Here is a 23,500-nt window from a genome sequence, read left to right as displayed (position 1 = left end):
AACAGTGGAAAAGGAGGGACTCCTCCCCGACTCATTCTATGAGGCCAGCATCATGCTGATACCAAAACCTGGCAGAGATACAACAAAAAAAGAAAACTTCGGGCTGATATTCCCGATGAACGTTGATGCAAAAATTCTTAATAAAATACTGGCAAACTGAATACAGCAGCACATCAAAAAGTTTATACACCACGATCAAGTTGGCTTTATCCCCAGGATGCAAGGCTGGTTCAACATACACAAATCAAAAAACATACTTCATCGCATAAACAAATCTAAAGACAAAATCCACATGATTATCCCAATAGATGCAGAAAAGGCCTTCGATAAAATTCAACATCTCTTTATGTTAACAACTCTCAATAAACTAGGTATTGAAGGAACATACCTCAAAATAATAAGAGCCATTTATGACTAACCCACTAACCCACAGTGCCCTGAGATGGTCCCTCTGCTGGCCTTGCTTCCTCAACTAAATTGGAAGCCACTCTGCTTCTTCCTGCCCGTCTTAGCCTCTGAGCCGCAGCACTGCCTGACTACCGCACAGCCAGATGGACAGACAGGCCGACTGGAGGGCTGGGGCCAGGAGGTCCCTCTGAGGACACATGAGGGCAGGTGGGCAGGCACTATGAGGGAAGAGGAAGGGGCAGCAGGGATGAGTTGGGGGCTTGGGAAAGCTGGCAAGGCGTCACCCGGTTCTATTCCTAGCTCTTCCTCTTCCCTCTCACTGTGCTGTCCCGCTGAGGCTTGTGAGGCTACGGGAGAGAGAGGTTCCCTCCCCAGTGGCTCTGACCCAAATGGCAGTTCTGGAGGACCCCGAAGCTTCCTCTGTGTGACTTTAGCTCCCTGTGCGTTTGCGGGGAGGCAGGTGGTGGTGGTGATGCTCACACAAGCTCCTCGCTAAGGACGAGTCACTTTGTGGGGAATTGACACACCGCACGGTTCCACTAAAGCAGCAACCCTCCGGGCTCCGGAGTGGCTGGGCCTCTCCAACCTCATAGCCGGCAGGCTATGGCTCCCAGAATGACGGAGGCCAGGTCTCAGGATGCTGGCAGACCGCCCTGAGCCCCTGGGTTCTGCCCCGTGGCTGGAAGGTGCCTCCTCTGCACCCTCAGGCCTTGCCCTAGGCGCCCCTCTGAGAAGCTCCTGGGCTTGCACAGGCTGGGCTGGCCCTCCTAGTCCTCCCACCAGCACCTCATTGTCCCCTAGCATGACTTTCTACAACCAGGGATGCTCTGAGGGTGGGCACCACGCTCTGAGCTGCTGCCCAGTGGCATCGGCGCAAAGGGTGCATGGACCATGGATCCCGGGCCTGCTGCAAGAGCTGACCAGCCCACACGGAGTGGGAGGCCTGACCATCGGTTCCTCCGGGTCTCACCTTCAGGAAAATTTTGGTCTTCCCCACTTTCCAGTCTTTGTCGGTCTGCAGCCACATGTCAGTGATGCCCAGGGTCATCTGGCGGAACTTGTCTCGCAGCTGCCAAGACCAAACGGGGGTGTCAGTGGAGGTGGGGCAGAGACCCCTCAGCAGGCTCTCTGTGGGTGGGTGTCTCCATCCTCCTCCCACAGGCTCCTCCATCACCCCATCAGGGGCTGCGCCCCCCGCCCCCACAGGCACAATGGGAACCTCGAATCAGGGGTGGGATGAGAGGGGAACCGGGGGCCTGGGGCCTCCATGTGCTATGAGATGCTCGGCCCAGGTCAGATCCAGCCTCAGGGTGGCTGAGGGTTCCAGGCAGGACAAGAAGAACCTTGGGACCCAGTAGCTTTTTGGCCACACCTCGGCTCCCTGACAGGGCAGGAGAGAACGCGTCTGCTGCACAACTACAGACATGTTCCAGAAGGAAGCGCTGCGGCCACCAGCTCACCCAGACCCCAGGGAAAGCCCCCTCACTTCCGTGGTGCTGGGAGAGGAGAGGGCAGGGCGGGAGGAGGAGAGACAGGAAGGACCGGACTCATCCCAAGGCTGGGGCTAGGGAGGGCAGCGGCAGGGCCCCCTCGGTACGGGGGGGCTGGAGGTGCCCGAGGCGGAGGGGAAGGCCGTGGATGGACGGAGTGGCCGTCCCCGACGGCGCTGACCTGCATCCGCACGGCGCTGGGCAGCAGCACCCCGAACCTCTGTGAGAACTCCTGGAACGTGTAGCGGATGGGGAAGCCCGACTTGCGGATGCGCACGGTCTCCATCATCCCTGAGTATCGCAGCTGCCGCAGGCACAGCTCCCGGTCGAACAGCTGTGGGTGGACGCGGGGCGCTGACCCAGCGCAAGCCCCCCTTTCCCGGCACTTCTCTCCAGCACCCGCCTTCCCGGCACCCCACCATGGGGCACAGGCACACAGCCAGGGTCAGCGTGTCCACCCCCTCTCCCCGCCCGCCCCCACTGTCCTCCAGAGATGGAAGAAATAAACAAATGCGACTTCAGTAAGGCGACCTTTTTTTTTCCTTTGAGATGGAGTCTGGCTCTGTCGCCCAGGCTGGAGTGCAGTGGCGCAATCTTGGCTCACTGCACCCTCCACCTCCCGAGTTCACGTGATTCTCCTGCCTCAGCCTCCCGAGTAGGTGCGTGCCACCGCGCCCGGCTAATTTTTTGCACTTTTAGTAGAGACGGAGTTTCACTGTGTTGGCCAGGATGGTCTCGATCTCCTGACCTCGTGATCTGCCCCCTCACTGGCCTCCCAAAGTGCTGAGATTACAGGCGTGAGCCACTGCGCCCAGCCAAGGCTACATTTTGAAGACAGTAGTGCAAGTAGCTGAAAAACCCGTAAAGTGTTGTCAAAGAGCCGAAAGTTGATAGCATGGAAACTGTGGCACCCACAGAAACACAATACTCCTATCACTCTCAACTACCTGAAGCACTGTGAATGTAAATATCCTCTGCACATGCCCAGTTTAAAATGCTTTTTTTTTAAAATTTAATTTCATTTTTTTGAGACAGAATCTTGCTCTGTCACCCAGGCTGGAGTGCTGTGGTGCGATCTTGGCTCACTGCAACCTTTGCCTCCCAGGTTCAAGCGATTCTCCTGCCTCAGCCTCCCGGGTAGCTGGGATTACAGGTGTGTGCCACCATGCCCGGCTAATTTTTATATTTTTAGTTAGACATGGAGTTTCACCATGTTAGCCAGGCTGGTCCTGAACTCCGCACTCAAATGATCCACCTGCCTTGGCCTCCCAAAGTGCTGGGATTACGCCCAGCCCAGTTTAAAATGTTTTTCAGCGCCCCTTGCCTGCATAGGTCAGGTTGGAAAGCAGCCCCGGAGGCACTTGCAGCGTCATGGCGCCTCCCCCACAAGAGTGAAATGAAACAACAAATCTACTTAGAGGCAGAAAATATCCTCATCAGCTTAGTTTCTCACTCCCTGGAGATAGAGGTCAGAGCGAGACCTGGAGGGGCCCTTGGCCCCAGGGAGCTGAGCCATCTTTTGCTTGGAGGAGAGTGCGGCCCGCAGAGAAATGGCATGATGTCCTTCCCTGGGGTGTCAGGCTTCAGCAGGGGTCCCAAGACTCTGCTATGGCTTGGATTCTAGAGAGCCCCCTTCCACCTACAAGCCAGGAGTCTCTGAGGGACCCTGGGAAATGCCCTCTGATCGGGCAAGCCCACCTCCAGGCACCGTTACCCCACCTGCGGGCCCACAGCGCCAACTGCTGGCGGGGTCCGGGCCACACTGTGCTTAGCCTCGGGTAAGTGTTTAGCTGCACTTCACTGATGATTTCCTATGGACCTGGCTTTTCTCACTGAGTCTTTACAACAGTCCTACCTGGGGGTGGGGGTGATTGGCTCCAACTTAAAGGTGAGGTGCCTGAGGTGTAGGGTCGTGCTTCTCAGGGGCTGAGCCTGGGTTTGAACCTTGAGCCTGTCTGGGCTTCCCCTACACGCCACACAGCAGGGCAGCTGCCACCGATGAGGGATGTCCCAGCCAGAGGCACTCTCAACCCTGAGCTGCAGCCTCAGCCCTGCCTGCCTGTTCTGCAGCTCCCAAGGTAGGCAGGGCGGGTATGAGCCAAGGGTCTCTGGAGGCACAGCTACTTCTCCCAGCAGTTAAGGAACAAGATAGGTAATCTCACATCTGCCTATTGTGCCTACAAGGAAGATACAGCCTAGATTTCATGAGGCAAGCCTCATTTTATTTTTTTAGAGACAGGGTCTTGCTCTGTCACCTAGGCTGGAGTGCAGTGATATGATCATAGCTCACTGCAGCCTTGACCTCCTGGGCTCAACTGATCCTTCTCCCTCAGCCTCTTGAGTAGCTGAGACTACAGGCACACACTACCATGCCTAGCTAAATTTTGTACTTTTAATTTTTTTGCAGAGATAGGGTCTTGCTTTGTTGCCCAAGCTGGCTTCAAGTAATCCTCCTGCCTCAGCCTCCCAAAGTGCTGGGGTTACAGGAGTGAGCTACTGCACCCAGATCAAACTCAATTTCACATAGTTTTATTTTTTTCCTAAAAGGCTTTTAATTTCATGTAATTATTCCCTTATGAATTGTTTCTTGAACGATTTTATATCGTTTCAGCTGATGTCTCCCAGTTTGGGGAATCCCTGCATTTGCAGCCTCTGGGTGGGACACCCCAGCCCTTGGAGCAGGGACTCCCTTGGGGTGGGGAGTGGGCTCTCACCCCCTCACCATCTCATATCAGGTAAAGCTTGCTCTCTGCAGGGCTTGGGGAAAGGAGTGGTGTCAGCTTCTGGAGTCCTAGTACTGGTTGCTGCCTTCGTTGAGTGTGGTTTGCACATGGGACATGTGCTGCAAACCTCACGTCCAACCCTCAGTGCATTCCTGCAGGGGGGGCAATTCTGGCTTTACAGAAGAGAAAACCGAGGCTCCCAGCAGCAAACAGCCAGGCCAAGCACACACAGAAGACGTGTGGCGGGGCTAAGGGAACAGAGGCCTGGGCAATCCAAAGCCCTGCAGGTCACTGACCTTCACATGACCTAGACTGGTCACCTTACCCCAGTGTACTTATCTGTAAGGTAGGGGCAGTAACAGCCCTAACACTAGCCAGGCCCTGGTAGAAGGAGTGACCACAACCCTAGAGGCCGTCACCCTCATCGTCCCCCCTCCTTTGCTGTGCCCCAGCCTCCTGTCATTACCAGTGGCTTCTTATACTCATTGGGTTTGATGCAGCGGATGAAGTAAGGCTGGCATTTTGTCAGAATTTTCATCAGCTGGTCCAGAGACTGTTTGAACTGGCCTGCCAAGGTGGAGGGCCGCTTGGTTGAGTCTGCAGACTGTGGATAGAAGCACAGAGCACAAGTGGGCCTCAGCAGCCATATCCTGGGACAGCTGCCCTCGTAGCCCAACAAGGGCAGCTGCCATGGTCCTGCAGGTAGGGTGGGGCATCCACCTATCCAAGAACCCACCCACCCATCCATCCACCCAGCCATCCACACACCACACACCCATCCATCCACCCAGCCATCCACACACCACACACCCATCCATCCACCCAGCCATCCACACACCCACACACCCATCCATCCACCCAGCCATCCACACACCCACACACCCATCCACCCATCCACCCTCCCACCCATTCATTCATCCATTTACCCATCCACCCACCCAGCCATCCACTCACCCATCCACACAGCCACCCACCCATTCACCCATCCACCCAACCATCCACCCAACCACCCACCCACCCATTCACCCATCTATTATCCATCCATCCATCCACCCACCCACCACCCATCTACCCACTCACCCACCTATCCACCCAACCACCAATTTACCTGTCAATTTACCCATCCACTCACCCATCCATCCATCCATCCACTCACTCACCCACCATCCATCCATCCATCTATCCATTGCAGGTTTATCAAGTGCTTACTGCATGCTGGGACCCAGAAGTGAGTAAAATGGTCATTCCTGTACATGTCTGTCTGGTCCTGTGGCCCTCAGGGGTGAGAGACCCAGGAGGGTGCCTGGGAGCCCACCTTGAAGAGATGATTTCCTGCCTTTGCCTGGCGGATGGTCCCGTGGCCCAGCCTGGTCTCTGCTAACTCCAGGTTGAATATTTCCCTCAGAAACTTGTTTTTGGAGGAGTACACCAAGGTGAGGATATCTGTGCTCAGCACGTCTCGGTTCTTCTCCAGGAAGCCTGTGGGGACACAGGGCCGACCCAGCATCCCAGCTCAGCCATCTCTGCCCACCCGTGGGGAAGAAGAGGGCAGAGTAGGGGAACACTGGATGCCTGGAGGAGCCCTCCCACAACAGCCCCACTAAGGCCATGCTCTCCACCCCTCCACCCAGGCATGGCAACCACCATCGACCCACACAAAGAAGTCCCTTCTCCCACCTAAAGTCTGGACCCCCCAACTTCCCATTCCCACTCCAACCCCCTCATCTAAGCTGCCACCATCCTTCTGCCTCTGGGCAGGTCCTGCTAGAGCTAAGGCTCCTTCAGGCTGAAAGCTGATGAAGCCTTCAGAAATAGGAGATGGGCAGTGTCATGGGCTAAATTGTGTCCCCTAAATTCATATTTTGGTGTCCTAACACCCTATACATCAGAACATGACTGTGTGCAGTCACAGGGCCTTTAAAGAGGGGATTAAAGTAAAATGAGGTTATTAGGATGGGCCTAATCCAGTGTGACTAGTGTCATTATAAGAAGGGGAGACAAGGACACAGACACACAGAGGGAAGGAAGGTCATGTGAGGACACAGGGAAAAGTCGGCCATCTGCACACAAAGGAGAGACGCCTTGGAAGGGCTCAAACCTGCCAACACCTTGTCCTGGACTTCCAGCCTCTAGAACTCAGACAATCCTTCCTGCCAACACCTTGTCCTGGACTTCCAGCCTCTAGAACTCAGACAATCCTTCCTGCCAACACCTTGTCCTGGACGTCCAGCCTCTAGAACTCAGACAATCCTTCCTGCCAACACCTTGTCCTGGACTTCCAGCCTCTAGAACTCAGACAATCCTTCCTGCCAACACCTTGTCTTGGACTTCCAGCCTCTAGAACTCAGACAATCATTCCTGCCAACACCTTGTCCTGGCCTTCCAGCCTCTAGAACTCTGACAATCATTCCTGCCAACACCTTTTCCTGGCCTTCCAGCCTCTAGAACTCTGACAATCATTCCTGCCAACACCTTTTCCTGGCCTTCCAGCCTCTAGAACTCTGACAATCATTCCTGCCAACACCTTGTCCTGGCCTTCCAGCCTCTAGAACTCTGACAATCATTCCTGCCAACACCTTGTCCTGGCCTTCCAGCCTCTAGAACTCTGACAATCATTCCTGCCAACACCTTGTCCTGGCCTTCCAGCCTCTAGAACTCTGACAATCATTCCTGCCAACACCTTGTCCTGGCCTTCCAGCCTCTAGAACTCTGACAATCATTCCTGCCAACACCTTGTTCTGGACGTCCAGCCTCTAGAACTCTGACAATCATTCCTGCCAACACCTTGTCCTGGCCTTCCAGCCTCTAGAACTCTGACAATCATTCCTGCCAACACCTTGTCCTGGACGTCCAGCCTCTAGAACTCTGACAATCATTCCTGCCAACACCTTGTTCTGGACGTCCAGCCTCTAGAACTCTGACAATCATTCCTGCCAACACCTTGTCCTGGCCTTCCAGCCTCTAGAACTCTGAGACAATCATTCCTGCCAACACCTTGTCTTGGACTTCCAGCCTCTAGAACTCTGACAATCATTCCTGCCAACACCTTGTCCTGGACGTCCAGCCTCTAGAACTCTGACAATCCTTCCTGCCAACACCTTGTCCTGGACTTCCAGCCTCTAGAACTCAGACAATCATTCCTGCCAACACCTTGTCCTGGCCTTCCAGCCTCTAGAACTCAGACAATCATTCCTGCCAACACCTTGTCCTGGCCTTCCAGCCTCTAGAACTCTGACAATCATTCCTGCCAACACCTTGTCCTGGCCTTCCAGCCTCTAGAACTCTGACAATCATTCCTGCCAACACCTTGTTCTGGACGTCCAGCCTCTAGAACTCTGACAATCATTCCTGCCAACACCTTGTCCTGGACTTCCAGCCTCTAGAACTCTGAGACAATCATTCCTGCCAACACCTTGTCTTGGACTTCCAGCCTCTAGAACTCTGACAATCATTCCTGCCAACACCTTGTCCTGGACGTCCAGCCTCTAGAACTCTGACAATCCTTACTGCCAACACCTTGTCCTGGACTTCTAGCCTCTAGAACTCTGACAATCATTCCTGCCAACACCTTGTCTTGGACTTCCAGCCTCTAGAACTCTGAGACAATCATTCCTGCCAACATCTTGTCTTGGGGTTCCAGCCTCTAGAACTTGGACAATCATTCCTGCCAACACCTTGTCTTGGACTTCCAGCCTCTAGAACTCTGACAATCATTCCTGCCAACACCTTGTCCTGGACTTCCAGCCTCTAGAACTCTGAGACAATCATTCCTGCCAACATCTTGTCTTGGGATTCCAGCCTCTAGAACTCAGACAATAATTTCTGTTGTTTAAGCCACTCAGTCTGTGGTGTTTGTTACTGCTGCCCTAGTGACTAACACAGGCGTCGCTCCAGGGCGTGAGAAGATTCCATGTCTCCCGTCCAGCCATGGGTAAGAATGGCCTAGCCCTGCAGTAGGGACAGAATCACGCTGAGAAGGCACTGAAGACCACCTGCTCCTCAAGGCTGGGCTCCGTGAGGCCAGGGGCTGCACCACTTGGTCTCTAAGGACCGACCCTCAAGGGCACAACCCTGACTTTCCTCTTCCACTTTGCTCCCTTTAAGTCTCCCCAGCTTTTAGTGGTATGCTCTGTGCACACCTGCACAGCCTGCTGTGGATCTGGGGAGGCAGAGTCATGGGTGGGAGAGGGAAGGGAGCCTGTTTCCCACCTCTTCCTGCAGGCGTCTGTGAGGGGAGCAGCACCAGGGGGGCTGCACGGGGTGCTGGGCGGGGAGTAGACACTCAGCGACACTCTGAGTCCCTGAGGCTCAGGCAGAGCACCCCCCCAGGGGCAGGGAGCTCCTTGGATGTTTTCGGGGTGGGGAGGGTTGAGACACTCCTGGGTTCAGTCTCCCAACAGGCAGAGTAAGTGGAGCCAAGGTCATCAGCACAGCAGGATATCCAAAATAAAAAGAAGGCTTAGCTTTATTTAATATTGCTAGAATCTTGCAACCAGAAAATCTAGAAAGAATCTACCTTAATCTTAGCATTATATAAGTTTCCTATCATTTCAAAAACAAACTCAGCCTTGAATTGCCCCATGGAGGTTGAGGATGGGCTCAGTAACTTCTCTGAAGGACCTGCAGGTCCAATTGGCTCTGGCCTCTCCCTTTTCCAAGAGCCCTAAGCCAGGATCTGGCAGGAGCTATAAAGGAGCCACGGCACCTTTCCCTTTCTCCCTGGCCTCCCAACGCCTCGCCTATTTTGAGTAAATGACCATCCTCTGCTCACAAGAATCATCCCTAGATTCCTGTCCCTCATTTCTCCACACCAGGCGCAGAGAGTGACCCTCTGGCCGCCCCGCTTTCCTGACCACAGCAGCACATGGCTGCCCTTCTCGTTTTTCTTAGCACACCCATAGGTTGACCAATCCAGGCCTTCACTTCTTCAATCAAAACCATCCTGACCCCCTCTCAACATATCCCAAAATTAACTCAAAATGAGTGAAAGACCTAATGTAAAAGCTAACGCTAAAAAATTCTTAGAAAACACAGGGATAAATCTTCATGACCTTGTATTTGACCCTGGACTCTTAAATGTGACTCAAGCAAAGAAAGGAAAATAGGTAAGTTGGACTTTTTAAAAATGAAAGCTTTTTGGGCCTCAAAGGACACCATCAAGCAGGTGAAAGCACAATTCGCAGGGTGAGAAAATAACTTACGAATCTCATATTAGGTACTTGTATCCAGAATATACAAAGAACTCTTACAACTCAACAATAAAAAGACAACCCAGTGAGAACACGGGCAGAGCGTTTAAATAGACATCCCCCCAAAAAGACGTGCAAATGGCCAGGAAGCACGCGAAAAGGTGATCGACACCATTAGCCATCGGGGAATGCAGATGCAAGTCACACTGAGACGTCAAACCCACTAGGGCAGCTATGATAAAAAAGACAGACAGGAGCTGTGGTGGAACTGGAGCCCTCATACATTGCTGATGGGCATGTAAAATGGTACAGCCGCTGTGGAAAACAGTTTGGCGATTCCTCAAACAGTTAAACGTAGAGATAGAATTACCATACAACACAGCAATTCTGCTGCTAGGTAGATACCCAGGAGAAATGCAAACATATGCCCACACACTTGTACATGGGTGTTCACAGCAGTATTATTCATACTAGGCAAAAAGTGGAAAAAATCCAAATGTCCATCAACTGATGACGAGATAAACAAACATTCCAGATAATGGAAAGTTTTTCGCAATAGAAAGACGTGAAGCACGGACACGTGATGCTAAGTGACAGAAACCAGCCACAAAAGACCACATATTGTACGGCTCCATTCATGTAAACATTCAGAATAGGCAAATCCATAGAGACAGAAAGTTGTTGTCGACCAGGGCTGGGGGGAAATGGGAGTGACCGTTAATGAGGGGTTTCTTTGGGGGGTGGTGAAAAAGTTCCAAAATGGTGGCAATCATGAATATACTCTGAATACACTACTGTCAAGTTGTACGCTTAAAATAGGTGAATAACACGGTGTGTGAATTACATCTCGATAGAGTTATTACCAAAACAAAACGTGCCTGGCACATTCCATTTTCTCTCTCCAGTAGAAGCCACACGACTCATCCCTCTGTCCCACTGCTAGAGCTGCAGAATAGCCTCATCCTCTGAGCCTCTTTCCCTGGTCTCCCTGGAACCCGGTCCAGATGTGGAAGGGGTGTGAGAGGAGCTGTACTCACCTTCTGCCTGGTAGTACACCTCGCCAGCGAAATGGGCAACGCCAAATCTGGCATCGTGGATGTTCTTGGGTTGTAGGAAGGCCTTGTTGTTGGTGTGGACGCTGTTCAGTTTTTGCAGCATGGTGAGATCTGTCCCCTGGAAGAACCCAGACACCCTATGGGCTGAGGTCCCAGAGTCCAACCAGGGTGAGGTCAGCCTCAGGGGCTTCCTTATGGAGGCAAAGAAATCTGGGCTCAGAATGATGGAGGGCCTCTGTGTGGACAGGAGACTAATGCCCGGGTCAGTGACCTGTTGCAGGGAGTGAGGGCTGAGCTGGGAGCAGAGGCTGGTCTGCTGCTCTCCACCACCAGCTCTTCTTTTTTTTTTTTTTTTTTTTGAGACGGAGTCTTGCTCTGTCACCCAGGCTGGAGTACAGTGGCCAATCTTGGCTCACTGCAACCTCTGCCTCGGCCTACTGAGTAGCTGGATTACAGGCGCACACTACCACGCCGGGGTAATTTTTGTATTTTTAATAGAGGCAGGGTTTCACCATGTTGGTCAGGCTGGTCTTGAACTCCTGACCTCATGATCCACACACCTTGGCCTCCCAAAGTGCTGGGATTACAGGGGTGACACCACCACCAGCTCTTCTGCTCCACCCTCTTAATTATTGGACCTCAGCAGTCAGAGAAATGGGCCTTGGAGAGAGAGGAGGGTCTGTCTGGTTAGGCTTCTGCTTATTCCTGGCAGAGGTTTCAGCGACTCTCAGAACAAGAGGCCCACTCAAATGGAGTTTTCCAGCCTCAAAGAGGAGACCCATCACAGGGACTCCTCCAGACGGTTGGCGAGTCCGAACACACACCTTTGGGAAGCGGCTTTCTTCGTCCAGGAGGGAGATGATGCTCATGGGCTTGAGGGCCAGTAGGTCCAGGGTGGGCCGATTGTCGGTGTAGTGGATATAGTCCCAGGAGATGTTCTCCGAGTAGTACTCCTCCTGCTCCATGGTGAACACGTGCTGCACAAAGAACTGCTGCAGGTGCTCATTGGCGAAGTTGATGCAGAGTTGCTCGAAGCTGTGGAGGCAAGGTCACTGCCCAGGGGTGGCCAGCTGGGTCCCACTGCAGCAGGCTGGAGCCATGGGATCACAGCCATCTGCACACAGCCGCATACAGATATGCCTGCAGGTGCACAGCTCCTGTACACACAGGCGCACGCTCATTCCTGCACACCCTTTCTCCAGAGAGCCTCCACCACCATCACCTTCTCCACCCATGGCACAAAGACAAAGAGAAACGAGGAGGCTCAGCATATCATCAAGTCCTCGCCCCCTCCAGGGTCCTCTGCTAGGTCTGCCCACTTGACACAGAAACAATTCTTGTGGTCTGAGTGCACAGCAGCAGCCCCACCCGTGAGCCTTGGTATTGAGATGAGCTTCCAAAGACCCAGCATTGACTGCCGGACCTCCCCTGCATCAACCAGGCATATGCCCTACTGCCTCCGTTCCCAGATCTCCAACCTGAGCTTCCCCCTGCGTTCCTTGCCTCGGAAAATGGCCCCTCCACCCACCACCCCCGGCTCAAGTCAGAAACCGAGGAGTCCTTCTTAACACCTCTCTGCCCGTCCTTCCCAATTCTCATCAGTTGCCAAAGTCTGGCCCATGCTACCTCCAACGCCGCAGCTGACCTGTTCACTTCTTTCCATTCCCGCTGCTGCCACCTTGCCCAGGCCTTCACTGCTCACCTGGAGCACACCTGATGGCCTCCTAATGGCTCCGCCCGCTCCAGCCTTGTCTGGCAGGTCATTCTCCATGCAGCCCCTAGAGGGCACTTTGAGATGTGCACTCTGGACCCTGCTCCAAATCCTCTGGGCTTCCCGCTGTTTTCAGGGGCCGGACAGTGGCCCCAGTAGGAAGCCCTGCCGCCTCTCCAGCCTCACCTGGGGCCTCTCCTCCCACTCTGGACTTCCCGTAGCGCTCTGAATGCACCGGTTCTTTGCTGCCCCCGAGCCTCTGTGCATCCGAGTCCCCCCTTTCCTCATGACTTGGTTTCTTCTGCTCATCTTTGGGTCTCTCTTAGGCAGCCTTGCCTCAGGATGGGTTTCCCACTTAGGCAAGACCTCACCATGCCTGAGACTGCTTGTTCAATGTCTGTTGATCCAGGCCAGGGAGCAGGTGCGCTGCCTGAAGCTGCTCACTGACACTTGCAGAAGCTGTGCCGGGGAGGGACACGGTGCCAGCCCTCAGGCTGCAGCCCTGGCATAAACCCAGCTGGTGGCTTCACTTCAGCTGGCCTCCTTCCAGGAGGGGCTCCTACATACCTGGCCCAATGCTCCAGAATTGAGCCCTCATCTTCCTCCGAAGTGCCCAAAGATGTGTGGTGAGCTCACCTGTCCCTCTCAGGGTCAGACGCCAATGATCCAAGTCACACTTGAGCTCTCTATGCCAGAGTGCACTGGGCTAAGTTCTGCCAGCCCTGACTCTCCCACCTGTCCGCAGTGAGCAGGCCCCTGCCCTGCACCCCCGGCTGGCCTTGGGGGGCTGAGATCCCAGTGTACTTGCATGTGGAATGGCTTGTGGCTTGACAGTCCCGGCTGTCCAAGGAGGGCCTTCTAAATCACTCCCGGATCAGACCTCACTTGGAGACAGGCCACGGGCAGGGGCATGCAAGGTCAGGCTAGCCTCCTGGCTCCTCAGACAGGGCCCAGAGGCCTCTGCTTCCTGGAGCCAGCAGCCCAGTCTCTGTCCCACCAAGCGCTTTCAATGAGCTGGCTCAGGGAAGCTAAATTTCAAAGCCAGCGTTGTCTGCCTGCTTGTCCCACAGTCTTCATGAGACTCCTCCTGCTGGTGATTGGGCCCCTGAGCATCACCTGGCCTGGCTCGGCCTGGCTCTACCGCCTGGTCCCCTCACCACCTTTGTCTATCTGACCCCCCAGCCTTCATCACAGTCACACCTGGTAGCTATTTTCTGACCTGCCTTCTGGTTACAGCTCTCCTCTTCCAGTCCCAGGACGGGAATCTGGGACACCAGGTCAGAGGAGTCCTGCCTTGCCTTACCCCACAAACTAAAAAGTCAGGGGTGGCCCACAAATGCTTCTTAGCTTCCCCTGCTACCTAAGATGATAAACCAGCCAGATGCAGCTAAATCCATGCTACTGATTTCCATTTCAACCCTGACCTCATGTGATAATCCACTCTGGCTCATGAGGAGAGCAGGTGGCTTAAGAGGGGTGACAAATGCTGGGGTGTCAGCCTGGTTCTCAGGGACAGCTTTTAGTTGTATGGCCTTCTCTAGATGGCAGGGCATGGTACTACCCCATGCAGAGCACGTGGACCTGTTGGGACTTGCCAGGCCTGAGTGCAGGGTGCTGGCTCCCCTCCAGCTTGCTCCCTTCGAGAGGAGCTGCTTATCTTCCGTTTTCTGGAAGCAGTGGGGCTGGGATCTTACGTCTTCATACCTATTGTTCTTGAAATTTTCAAAGCCAAATATGTCCAGGAGGCCGATGGCCCTCCGCACATTTTTGGGGTCCTGGGCTGGTGGAGTGAAGATGGCAGCATTGATCTTCTTGACAATCCACAGGAAGAGGTGCCCATAGATGCCCTGGAGAGGCACGGGGGTGGGAGACTCCTTGGCTTGGAGGCCCAGGAAGAGGTCACCTCCAAGTTCACCTGGAGAGGCTGAATGTCTTGGACCTACTATGGATGTTATCCCTCCTTCACAGGCAAGAAACCGGGGCCCAAGAGGCTGAGGAGCCCATGGTCACCAGGCAGGTGACTGGCAGAGTGGGGACCTGCCCAGGACCCTCTGCTCCATCCTGCCCTCCACTGGCACAGCAAGGAGCAGGGCCGTGGTCAATAGATGGCCAGGTGAGCCCTGCTGTCTCAGCTCTGTACCTTGACAAAGGCGTCCCTCCGGTCAGCAGCCTGGGCGATGTTCAGGGGCCTGGTGACAAATTCCCCTCTGATGAGGATGGTGTGCTTGATCAGACAGTCCCGGAGCTCCTGGTGCTGCACCTGGGGAGACAGGTGGGGGCTGTGTCGCACCCGTCAGGGCCTGGCCCAGCACTCTGACCTGCGTCTGCCAAGTCTTGTTCCCTCTTGTGACCAAGCACCTCTGCCCACCTGAGGGTGGCCGGTGCCCGAGATCAGGGCAAAAGGCCCTGGGAACTGTCAGGGAAGGATTCTCCAGCTTGGTGGGCCGAGTCCTTAGTGAATCTCCTGGGGGCTGAGAAAGGGGCTGGTGTCCCAAGGTGGGCCTTGGGAAACCAGGGTGAGGGAGGGCTCTGAGGCCAGACCTCAGGCACGTCCCCACTGAAATGAGTCCCGCCTGAAGGCTGAGAGTCTAAAGGAGCAAGGGAGTGTGCGGGCCGGGCCTCCACTGAAGCCGGCAAAACCCGGCTGCTGAGTACCCTCAAACCAAAATAAGAATGTTAACAGCAAAATGTACCTAATGTGATTGCTTGCTTTATATATTTATTTATTGCTCCTGATTGTATCAATTTTCCATCAGAACTGTCAATGGGGGTGATGTGGGGTGCGGCCACGTTCCCATTGCAGTGGTATCCCCTCACCCAGTGCCTGCTGCCCTTCCGTTACTGAGGCCGCCTTTGGCTTGGGGAACAACCCGGAAGGCTAATGGGATGGGCCACGGACTCACTGGCACATCCTGCTTTCCCAGAATAGTGGAGGCCCCGGAGAAGCCCTGCGGCTTTCATTAAAGCCAAACTGGCCATACCACTGCTCTGTTTGGCACTGCCCCACTCTGCGCCCATCCTCAGGCACCCCGCCTAGAGCCTGGGAGAAGGGCGGGGGCCTGGGTAGGGTTATGAGAATCAGGTGTCAGGGGTCTGTCAGCCCAGGCCTCTGGGCTGCCCACCAGCATGGAAGATGCAGACACAGCGGCCCTACCTCCAGCAACTTCATCACAGTGGGAAAGGCGGGCGTCTCCATCAAGTCCGAGGAGTCCAGGTTCTCGAAGACCGAAGCTAGAGAGAGAAGCAGGAATCCTGAGTGGGAAAGCGGCCTGGAGCGAAGGGACCTAGGCTCCGACAGGCCCGGGCCCGTGGCAGCCCCAGATCCGCTCAGCAGGACAGCTGCCCCGGTGGGAGCCACGGCCTCTCCCGGGTCCTCTCTTTGCGGGAGCCGATGGCCCCATGATCGCGGGTCATTCCCACCTTCACTGTTGGTGAACGTGCCAGACCACTTCCTCTTGAGGAGACCAGGGCCTTGGGTCAAAGGGAAGTTTAAAGAAAGGTGGGCTTATTTGGTGGGAGAAGTCTGACTTGGGAAACAGCAGACGCTGGTGCTGGAGAGATGAGCCACCAGGCCCCTCAGTCCACGCTGCTGGGTGTAGAAACCCCGACCTTGCGTTATTTATTCAGTCACAGGAAGCAAAGCACTGACGGCGCTCCAGCTGTAAGCCAGGCCCAGCTCTATTGCAACGGCCTCCTGACTGGCCTCTCAGCTTCCGGTTCCTCCTCCTCAACCAACGTCCAGCTTGGGACGGGCCGGGCCGGTCGGGAATGGGCCGGGGGTGGACGGGCCGGGCTGGTCGGGGACGGGACCTTTGGGTGTCTTTGTTTTTGCTTTACTTTTTTAAACTGAAAAAATATGTGAGATAAAATATATAGATAAAGAGGTGCATAAAACACAAAGCTGTGTTGTAAAGAATGAAGTCAGCGCTATGTAACTCCCGCTAAGGCCAAATCCAGGCTCTGTGGCACCCACAGCCTCTGAGGTCCTCGCTGGCGGAGACTGTGTCCCTCTCTCCGGAGGTCAGCACACTCTATTTATCTTCTTATTCCCTACATAGAGTCCCTAAACAGCATTTAATGTGCCTGCTTTTAAATGTTTTATTAGTGGGCCTGGTGCGGTAGCTCATGCCTGTAATCCCAACACTTTGGGAGGCCGGGGCGGGGGGATCACCTGAGGTCGGGAGTTCGAGACCAGCCTGACAAATATGGTAAAACCCTGTCTCTACTAAAACTACAAAAATTAGCCAGGCTGTAGTGGCAGGCCCCTGTAATCCCAGCTACTCAGGAGGCTGAGGTGGGAGAATCCCTTGAACCCAGGAGGCGGAGGCTGCAGTTAGCCGAGACCATGCCACTGCACTCTGGCCTGGGTGACAGAGCGAGACCCTGTTTCAAAAACTAACCAACCAACCAACCAAAAAATGCTATGTTAGTGGATCTGTCTTCGTTCTCTTGTGCCTGCTTCACTTTTTCAGCGCCGTGTTTCTGATACTCTTCCAGGCCCTGGCGCCTGGTTAGCACCTACCCTTCCCTGGTCAAAGTGTGCAGTTTGTCTGGTGGACGACAGGTCAGCCTAGGCTCGCCGGGAGGCAACGTTCTCATGCGGCGTGAGGCAGTGGCCCAAACGCTTGTTTTCCATGCGGGCACCTCATTGCTCCAAGCAGTTCATGGACAAGTCTGCCCCCTCCCGCTGCTCTGTGAATGGGTGTTTCTCCTTACTTCGAGAACTAGCCCTAATCTCTTCACGTGTTGCCTTTGCTGCTTTCTCTCTCCTTTCCTTTAGGACTCCGATGAAAGGTGTGCTCCCTCTGCCCGCGGTGTCCTCCCAGTCTCCACCTTCCTCTGACACTTTCCAGCTTTCGTGCGGTACTCACAGTTCCTCCTGACTTTCCCTGCAGCTCACACTTTCCCTCTCCTAGACGGGCACAGGATCCCTTAAACCACTTACGGGATCTTCATTTTGGTTATTTGTATTTTTTTGATTTTAGAATGAAATTTCTATGTGGTTCGTTTTTAAATCATAATGTCTTTAAAGTTTCCCACTCGCTGTCTAAATTTTCAGGCTCGGCTGCTTCTTTTCTTGAGCAAAGCAAGCAGAACTTCTCTAGTCTGTGTCTAATAATTCCAACCTTTGAAACCCTTGTGGATCTTTTTCTACTGTTGATGATTTCTGCTGGTTCTTGTTCATAGTAGCCTATTTCCTTGTTCCTATTTATTTCTGGCCGCATGCTGGATGTTGTGTTTGAAAAGTTACCTGCAGGAATCATTTCAGTCTAACTTGCTGGTGTTTTCTTCCAGCAAGGACTGTCAGTAACTTCTGTTGGGTGCTTGGGGGTGTTCACAGGTGAGGACACCTTAATCCCCAGACCCTCCCACACTCACAACCTGGTTTGCAAGTTCACGCGTGGACTTGTTTACTCTGGCTTACCCGCACCTTAACGGGGAAGCCCTTTGGGGTCCCAGCTGAAAGTGGGGCCTGATTGGCCATAGTCTCCACCTGTGGAGGGCCTTAAGCTTTGACATTTTCCCCTCCACCTTCTGAGGCCTCCAAAATCACAGCTGAATTTTTTAGATATATTTTTCCAGGGCTGGATTGGACCACATGACCCTGCCAGTGAGAGCCCCTAGAGATGCCTTCCTGCTCCTGTCCCCTTCCCCTTCCCTCCCCAAGGGTGTGGTTGGGGCAGAATCGGCATTACCTATGAACCCCACGTTCCCCAGGTGGAGAATAGCAGCCAGCAGCTTGCTGAGGTCCCAGTTCTCGGAGTCGGAGAACTGGAGGATCTTCATGGCCGAGCGGATGTGGGCGTAGTCCTTGGCGTCGTCGAGCCCCTCACAGGAAGTGCAGTTCCCCTGCGGGACAGGGCGCCTCAGCTAATGGGGCCACCCCCTGCCCCACCACCTCCATCCTGGGGACAGCAAGGCTGAGACGCTGCACTTCACAGGCACTGGGTGGACCGGGCAGGGTCCATGCTCAGAAACTAGAGACAATCCCTTGCAGAGGCAGACTCATGGCCCAGTAGCCGCAGCGTGACCGGGCCTTGCAGCCAGCACCCGTACTTGGCCACTGTGTGACCTTGGCCAAGTCACACTTCTTCTCTGGTCCTCTATTTGTCATTCGACCCTACTTGAGCCTGCCTTGTCTTTCTCTGGGGGACACTGTGGGTTTGTTCCTTTAAGAAACGCTTTCCAAGGCTCATCATGGGCCAGGCCCTGTGCTGTACATCCAGGGGGACAGGCAGGGAGCCAGTGACCATCCCATGGCCGCTTGCCTGTTACAGGTGCCCAGGCCACAGGGGCGCCTATTGAGAGGTGGAGAAAGGCTTCCTGGAGGAGGTGCTGAGCTGGCCCCACCACCTCTGAGGACAGAGGGCAGTTTAGGCAGAGGATGATGGGAGAAAGGCCATGAGGCGGGAGGCAGGGACAGGGCTGCGGGGAGGCTGGGGTGGGTGTTGAGAAGGGGAGGTTGGGAGAGGGGCAGATCTTGGAGGGACTTGGAAACCATGCCAAGGAGTTTGGACTCTCCCCTGCAGGCCACAGGAGTCACTGCCGCAGTGCCATCCGAAGCGCAGCACCGACGGATTCGTACTGTTGTGCAACCTGGCACTTTGACAGATCAGAGGTCAAGACTGGTGATGCAGAACCCAGGAAATCCAGGCAGGGGCTAGTGAAGGCCTTGAGGCAGTGGATCCAGGACAGAGGGTTGCATGGGAGAGATTCCAGAGGCAGAACATTCCAGGTCCCCTCTGTGATCAATAAACCCGGAGGTGAAGTTCCCCTGAGGGCCACTTCTAATAAGAAGGACATGGCAGAAGTGATAGGACGTCACTTCCAAGATTAGGTCACCAAAAGGTGGTGGCTTCCCTATGGGACATGGGACACTTTCTTTCACTCTTGCTTGCTCTCTCTGAAGGAAGCAACTGGCCATGTTTCACACTGCCCTGTGGAGAGGCTCGTATGTCAAAGAACTGATGTCTCTGGCTAACAGCTGCCAAGAACCTGAAGCCTATGACAGCTATGAGAGTGAACTTGCAGGCCGACTGCACCCCAGGTGAGCCTGGCAATGACCACAGCCCTGGCTGACGCCTTGGGAGAGACCCGGAGCTGAAGGACCCCACTAAATTGCTCCCAGATTCCTGACATTAGCCTCAGCTAATGAGTGATGGCTGTGGTGCTGCCCTGTCCCGGGTGGTAGGTGCAGCTGGGAGCAGAGCAAGGACCCTTCTTTCCTGGGGCCTGGGGCTTGTGTTTTAGGGGCCTGCAAAGACAGGAAATTGGAGTGAAATCAGGAGCAGGAGGTGTATGGGCAACTCCCTGTGACCCACTGGGCACCAGGAGCCTGTCACCCAGTGGGGGTCAAAGGAAGATGAGGTCTGTGGGGAAGCCCCCGGTCCAGCCTGGGGTATGGGGCACACGTGACAGGGAAGCGGGAAGCACGAGGAGAAGGTGATTCCCAGCACAGAGAAGCTGGTGAGGAGGGGGAAGGGGATCAGCCCCGCCTCAGCAGGGGCTGCCCGGCCAGCGTTGGGCTTCTCTGCAGCTGTCACGGAGGGTGGAGTGGCGCCAGGGCTTTTTCCTCCCTTCCACTGGCTACTGGGAGGCGGAGGGCGGGCAGCTCACCATGGTCAGGTAGTGGTACTCCGAGGGCGTGCCCAGGCTCAGCAGCTGCTTGTCCTCAGCACTCATCCCCATGAGCATGCAGTAGAAGATATGGTAGTTCCGCTCCTCGGGGGCCTGGGAGGGAGGCGTCCAGACAGATTCATGAGCATTCCCTTGCAGCCTCAGGACCTCAGACTGCCTCTGCCTAGCCCAGCGCTGGCCTCCGCTCCCAGCCTCTCAGCCAGGAGCAGCTCTGGCACTGACCCCGGCCAGCCTGGCTTGGTTGCTGACTGTCCTAGGCCTCCAAGGCTGCCTCATCCCAGCCCTGAGAACTCCTCTCTGCCCGGCATCTCGACTGCTCCTTGAAGCCCTGACACTGCTGTGCCCAAAGTCCCCAGGCCAGGAGTGATGGCACAGAGTCAGGGCTCTCTTCACAGTCACTTACTGGCTCACGAGAGATCTGACAGCCACGGGGCTCCCTAGGCCTTCGTTGTTTTTTTTTTCCCCCTAGAGAAGGTCTCGCTCTGTCACCCAGGCTCGAGTGCAGTGGTGTGATCTCGGCTCACTGCAGCCTCAAAGTCCTGGACTCAAGCCATCCCCCACCTCAGCCTACCAAGTAGCTAAGATCACAGGCACACACCATCACTCCCAGCGAATTTCTGTATTTTTTTGTAGAGATGGGGTTTTGCCATGTTGCCTAGGCTGCCTTCTCTGTTTTTTTCAACACTATTTTAAAGTGCATTCTCATAAAAATCAAACAATCTGGGGTGGGGAGTTGGTGAGAGATAGCATGGGGAGAAATGCCAGATATAGGTGAAGGGGAGGGAGGCTGCAAATCACACTGCCACGTATGCACCTATGCAACAACCTTGCATGTTTTTCACATGTACCCCAAAACCAAAAATGCAATTAAAAAAAAAAAAAATCAAACAATCTGAAGCAGGTATAGTAGTTAAAAGGTGGGAGTTTCGGTTGGGCTGTAATCCCAGCAGTTTTGGGAGGCCGAGGCGGGAGGATTACTTGAGCTCAGGAGTTTGAGACCAGCCTGGGCACCATAGTGAGATCTCATCTCTACAAAAAATAAGAAAATTAGCTGGACGTGGTGGCACACACCTCTAGTCTCAGCTACTCAAAAGGCTGAGGTGGGAGGATCACATGAGCTCTGGAGGAAGAGGTTGCGAGGCTGCAGTGAGCTTAGATTGTACCACTGCACTCCAGCCTGAGTGACGGAGTGAGATCCTGTCTCAAAATACAAAAAGATGAGAGCTCCTTTCCACCCTGCCTTCCTCTCCCTTAAATCTGCTCCTCCCCTCCCTAGAACCTAGGTATTTGAAAAAAATTATTATAAGTTAAGTTCTGGGATACATGTGCAGAATGTACAGGTTTGCTACATAGGTAGACACATGCCATGGTGCTTTGCTGCATCCATCCCCCATCATCAACATTAGGTATTTCTCCTAATGCTCTCCCTCCCCTATCCCCCCACCCCCTGCTATCCCTCCCCAATCTTCCCACCCCCCGACAGGCCCTGGTGTGTGATGTTCCCCTCCCTGTGTCCACGTGTTCTCATTGTTCAGCTCCTACTTATGAGTGAGAACATGCGATGTTTGGTTTTCTGTTCTTGTGTTGACATTAAAAAAAAATTTACTTACAGTATATCTATAAATAGCTCTCTCGTTTCTTTTTTTATTTTAACACAAAACATATTTATGGTTCTGTAACTTCCTTTTTTTCCACTGACCATGTCTCTGGGTGATCCTTCCACATTGACACCGACGGACCTTCCCCTCTGTAGTATAGATATGCCATAATTTTTAAACCTCTCTCTTTTCTTGGGCAGGGTTTGTTTCTCACCTGCTTTAGAAATTTCCTGCCCATTTCAGGGTATCATTTTGGGTGACAAGTTCTATGAATTTACAACCACTGTATCAAGAAGGAGGAACTTCTGGACAGGGCAGAGAGACTCTGCCGCGTGCTGGCTGTGTGACCCTGGACAAGGGACCTAACTTATCTGGACTCAATTTTCTCATCTGTACAATAGGCATAAAGAGACCTACCTCTCCTGGTTGTGAAGATCAAATGAGACAAAATGGGAAAAGCGTAGCAGCAGGTCGGGGGGTCACTAAATGTGACCTTCCTTGTCAGCTGGCCACAGTACTGAGGCATCTGTCCCTCTGACAGCCACAGCACTGACAACCACAGCACTGACAGACAGCCACAGCACTGACAGACAGCCACAGCACTGACAGCCACAGCACTGACGACAGCCACAGCACTGATGGCCACAGCACTGACGGCCACAGCACTGACGACAGCCACAGCACTGACGGTCACAGCACTGACAGCCACAGTACTGACAGCCACAGCACTGACGGCCACAGCACTGATGGTCACAGCACTGACGACAGCCACAGCACTGACGGCCACAGCACTGACGACAGCCACAGCACTGACGGTCACAGCACTGACAGCCACAGTACTGACAGCCACAGCACTGACGGCCACAGCACTGATGGTCACAGCACTGACGACAGCCACAGCACTGACGGCCACAGCACTGACGACAGCCACAGCACTGATGACAGCCACAGCACTGACAGCCACAGCACTGACGGCCACAGCACTGACGACAGCCACAGCACTGACGGCCACAGCACTGACAGCCACAGCACTAACGGCCACAGCACTAACGGCCACAGCACTGACGACAGCCACAGCACTGACAGCCACAGCACTGACAGCCACAGCACTGACAGCCACAGCACTGACGGTCACAGCACTGACAGCCACAGCACTGACGACAGCCACAGCACTGACAGCCACAGCACTAACGGCCACAGCACTGACGACAGCCACAGCACTGACAGCCACAGCACTGACAGCCACAGCGCCTCTGTTGGTGGCATTTCCCCTCTGCACCCCCACCGTGTGTGTGTGCTCACTTGCTCTCATGCATGTGTTAGGTGTCATGCCATCATACGAGAGCACCCCCCACACAGAGATGCATTAATTCTGCTGTTGTGGGTGCCACATGTTGGGATTCCTGTTATTTAGGGCTGGCTACATGATCGCCCAGTGCAAAAGGAAACCATGGGGGCTCTTGCTGAAAGGCTAGTAAGAATTTCAGGGTGGCGATAGCAGAGCATGAAACCGAGCATGGGGCCCCCTGAGCACAGGGCCTGGTGTGACAACACAGCCACATGCTACTGTACTTCCCGGCCATGTGGCATTTGGGATACTGCCGTCTGTGTCTTTCTGCCATGGCCCCTAACACACCTGAAGATACAGCCCACCCAACTAGCCTAGCTTCAGCTTCAGAATTAATTCT

General features: G+C 54.3%; 1 protein-coding gene across 2 annotated transcripts in view; it reads right to left on the bottom strand.

Annotated features, from left to right (window-relative positions):
* MYO7B (myosin VIIB) overlaps positions 1–23,500 on the bottom strand; it is a 98,051-nt gene that overhangs the window by 41,405 nt on the left and 33,146 nt on the right. For both annotated transcript variants that reach the window (XM_012462319.3, XM_064382863.1), the window contains exons 8-18: positions 20,194–20,307; positions 18,273–18,426; positions 15,731–15,807; positions 14,717–14,836; positions 14,281–14,423; positions 11,690–11,900; positions 10,848–10,983; positions 5,937–6,100; positions 5,088–5,225; positions 2,080–2,232; positions 1,379–1,477 (exon numbers count right to left, since the gene is read on the bottom strand). In XM_012462319.3, coding sequence (XP_012317742.2) covers positions 1,379–1,477; positions 2,080–2,232; positions 5,088–5,225; positions 5,937–6,100; positions 10,848–10,983; positions 11,690–11,900; positions 14,281–14,423; positions 14,717–14,836; positions 15,731–15,807; positions 18,273–18,426; positions 20,194–20,307 — 1,509 coding nt within the window. The remainder of the gene's footprint in view (positions 1–1,378; positions 1,478–2,079; positions 2,233–5,087; positions 5,226–5,936; positions 6,101–10,847; positions 10,984–11,689; positions 11,901–14,280; positions 14,424–14,716; positions 14,837–15,730; positions 15,808–18,272; positions 18,427–20,193; positions 20,308–23,500) is intronic.

This window comes from Aotus nancymaae, unplaced genomic scaffold (genome assembly GCF_030222135.1).
Source record: "Aotus nancymaae isolate 86718 unplaced genomic scaffold, 86718_ANA_hifiasm-v0.15.2.pri h1tg000029l, whole genome shotgun sequence".
NCBI lineage: Eukaryota > Metazoa > Chordata > Mammalia > Primates > Aotidae > Aotus > Aotus nancymaae.
This window is presented reverse-complemented; position numbering and strand designations above follow the sequence as displayed.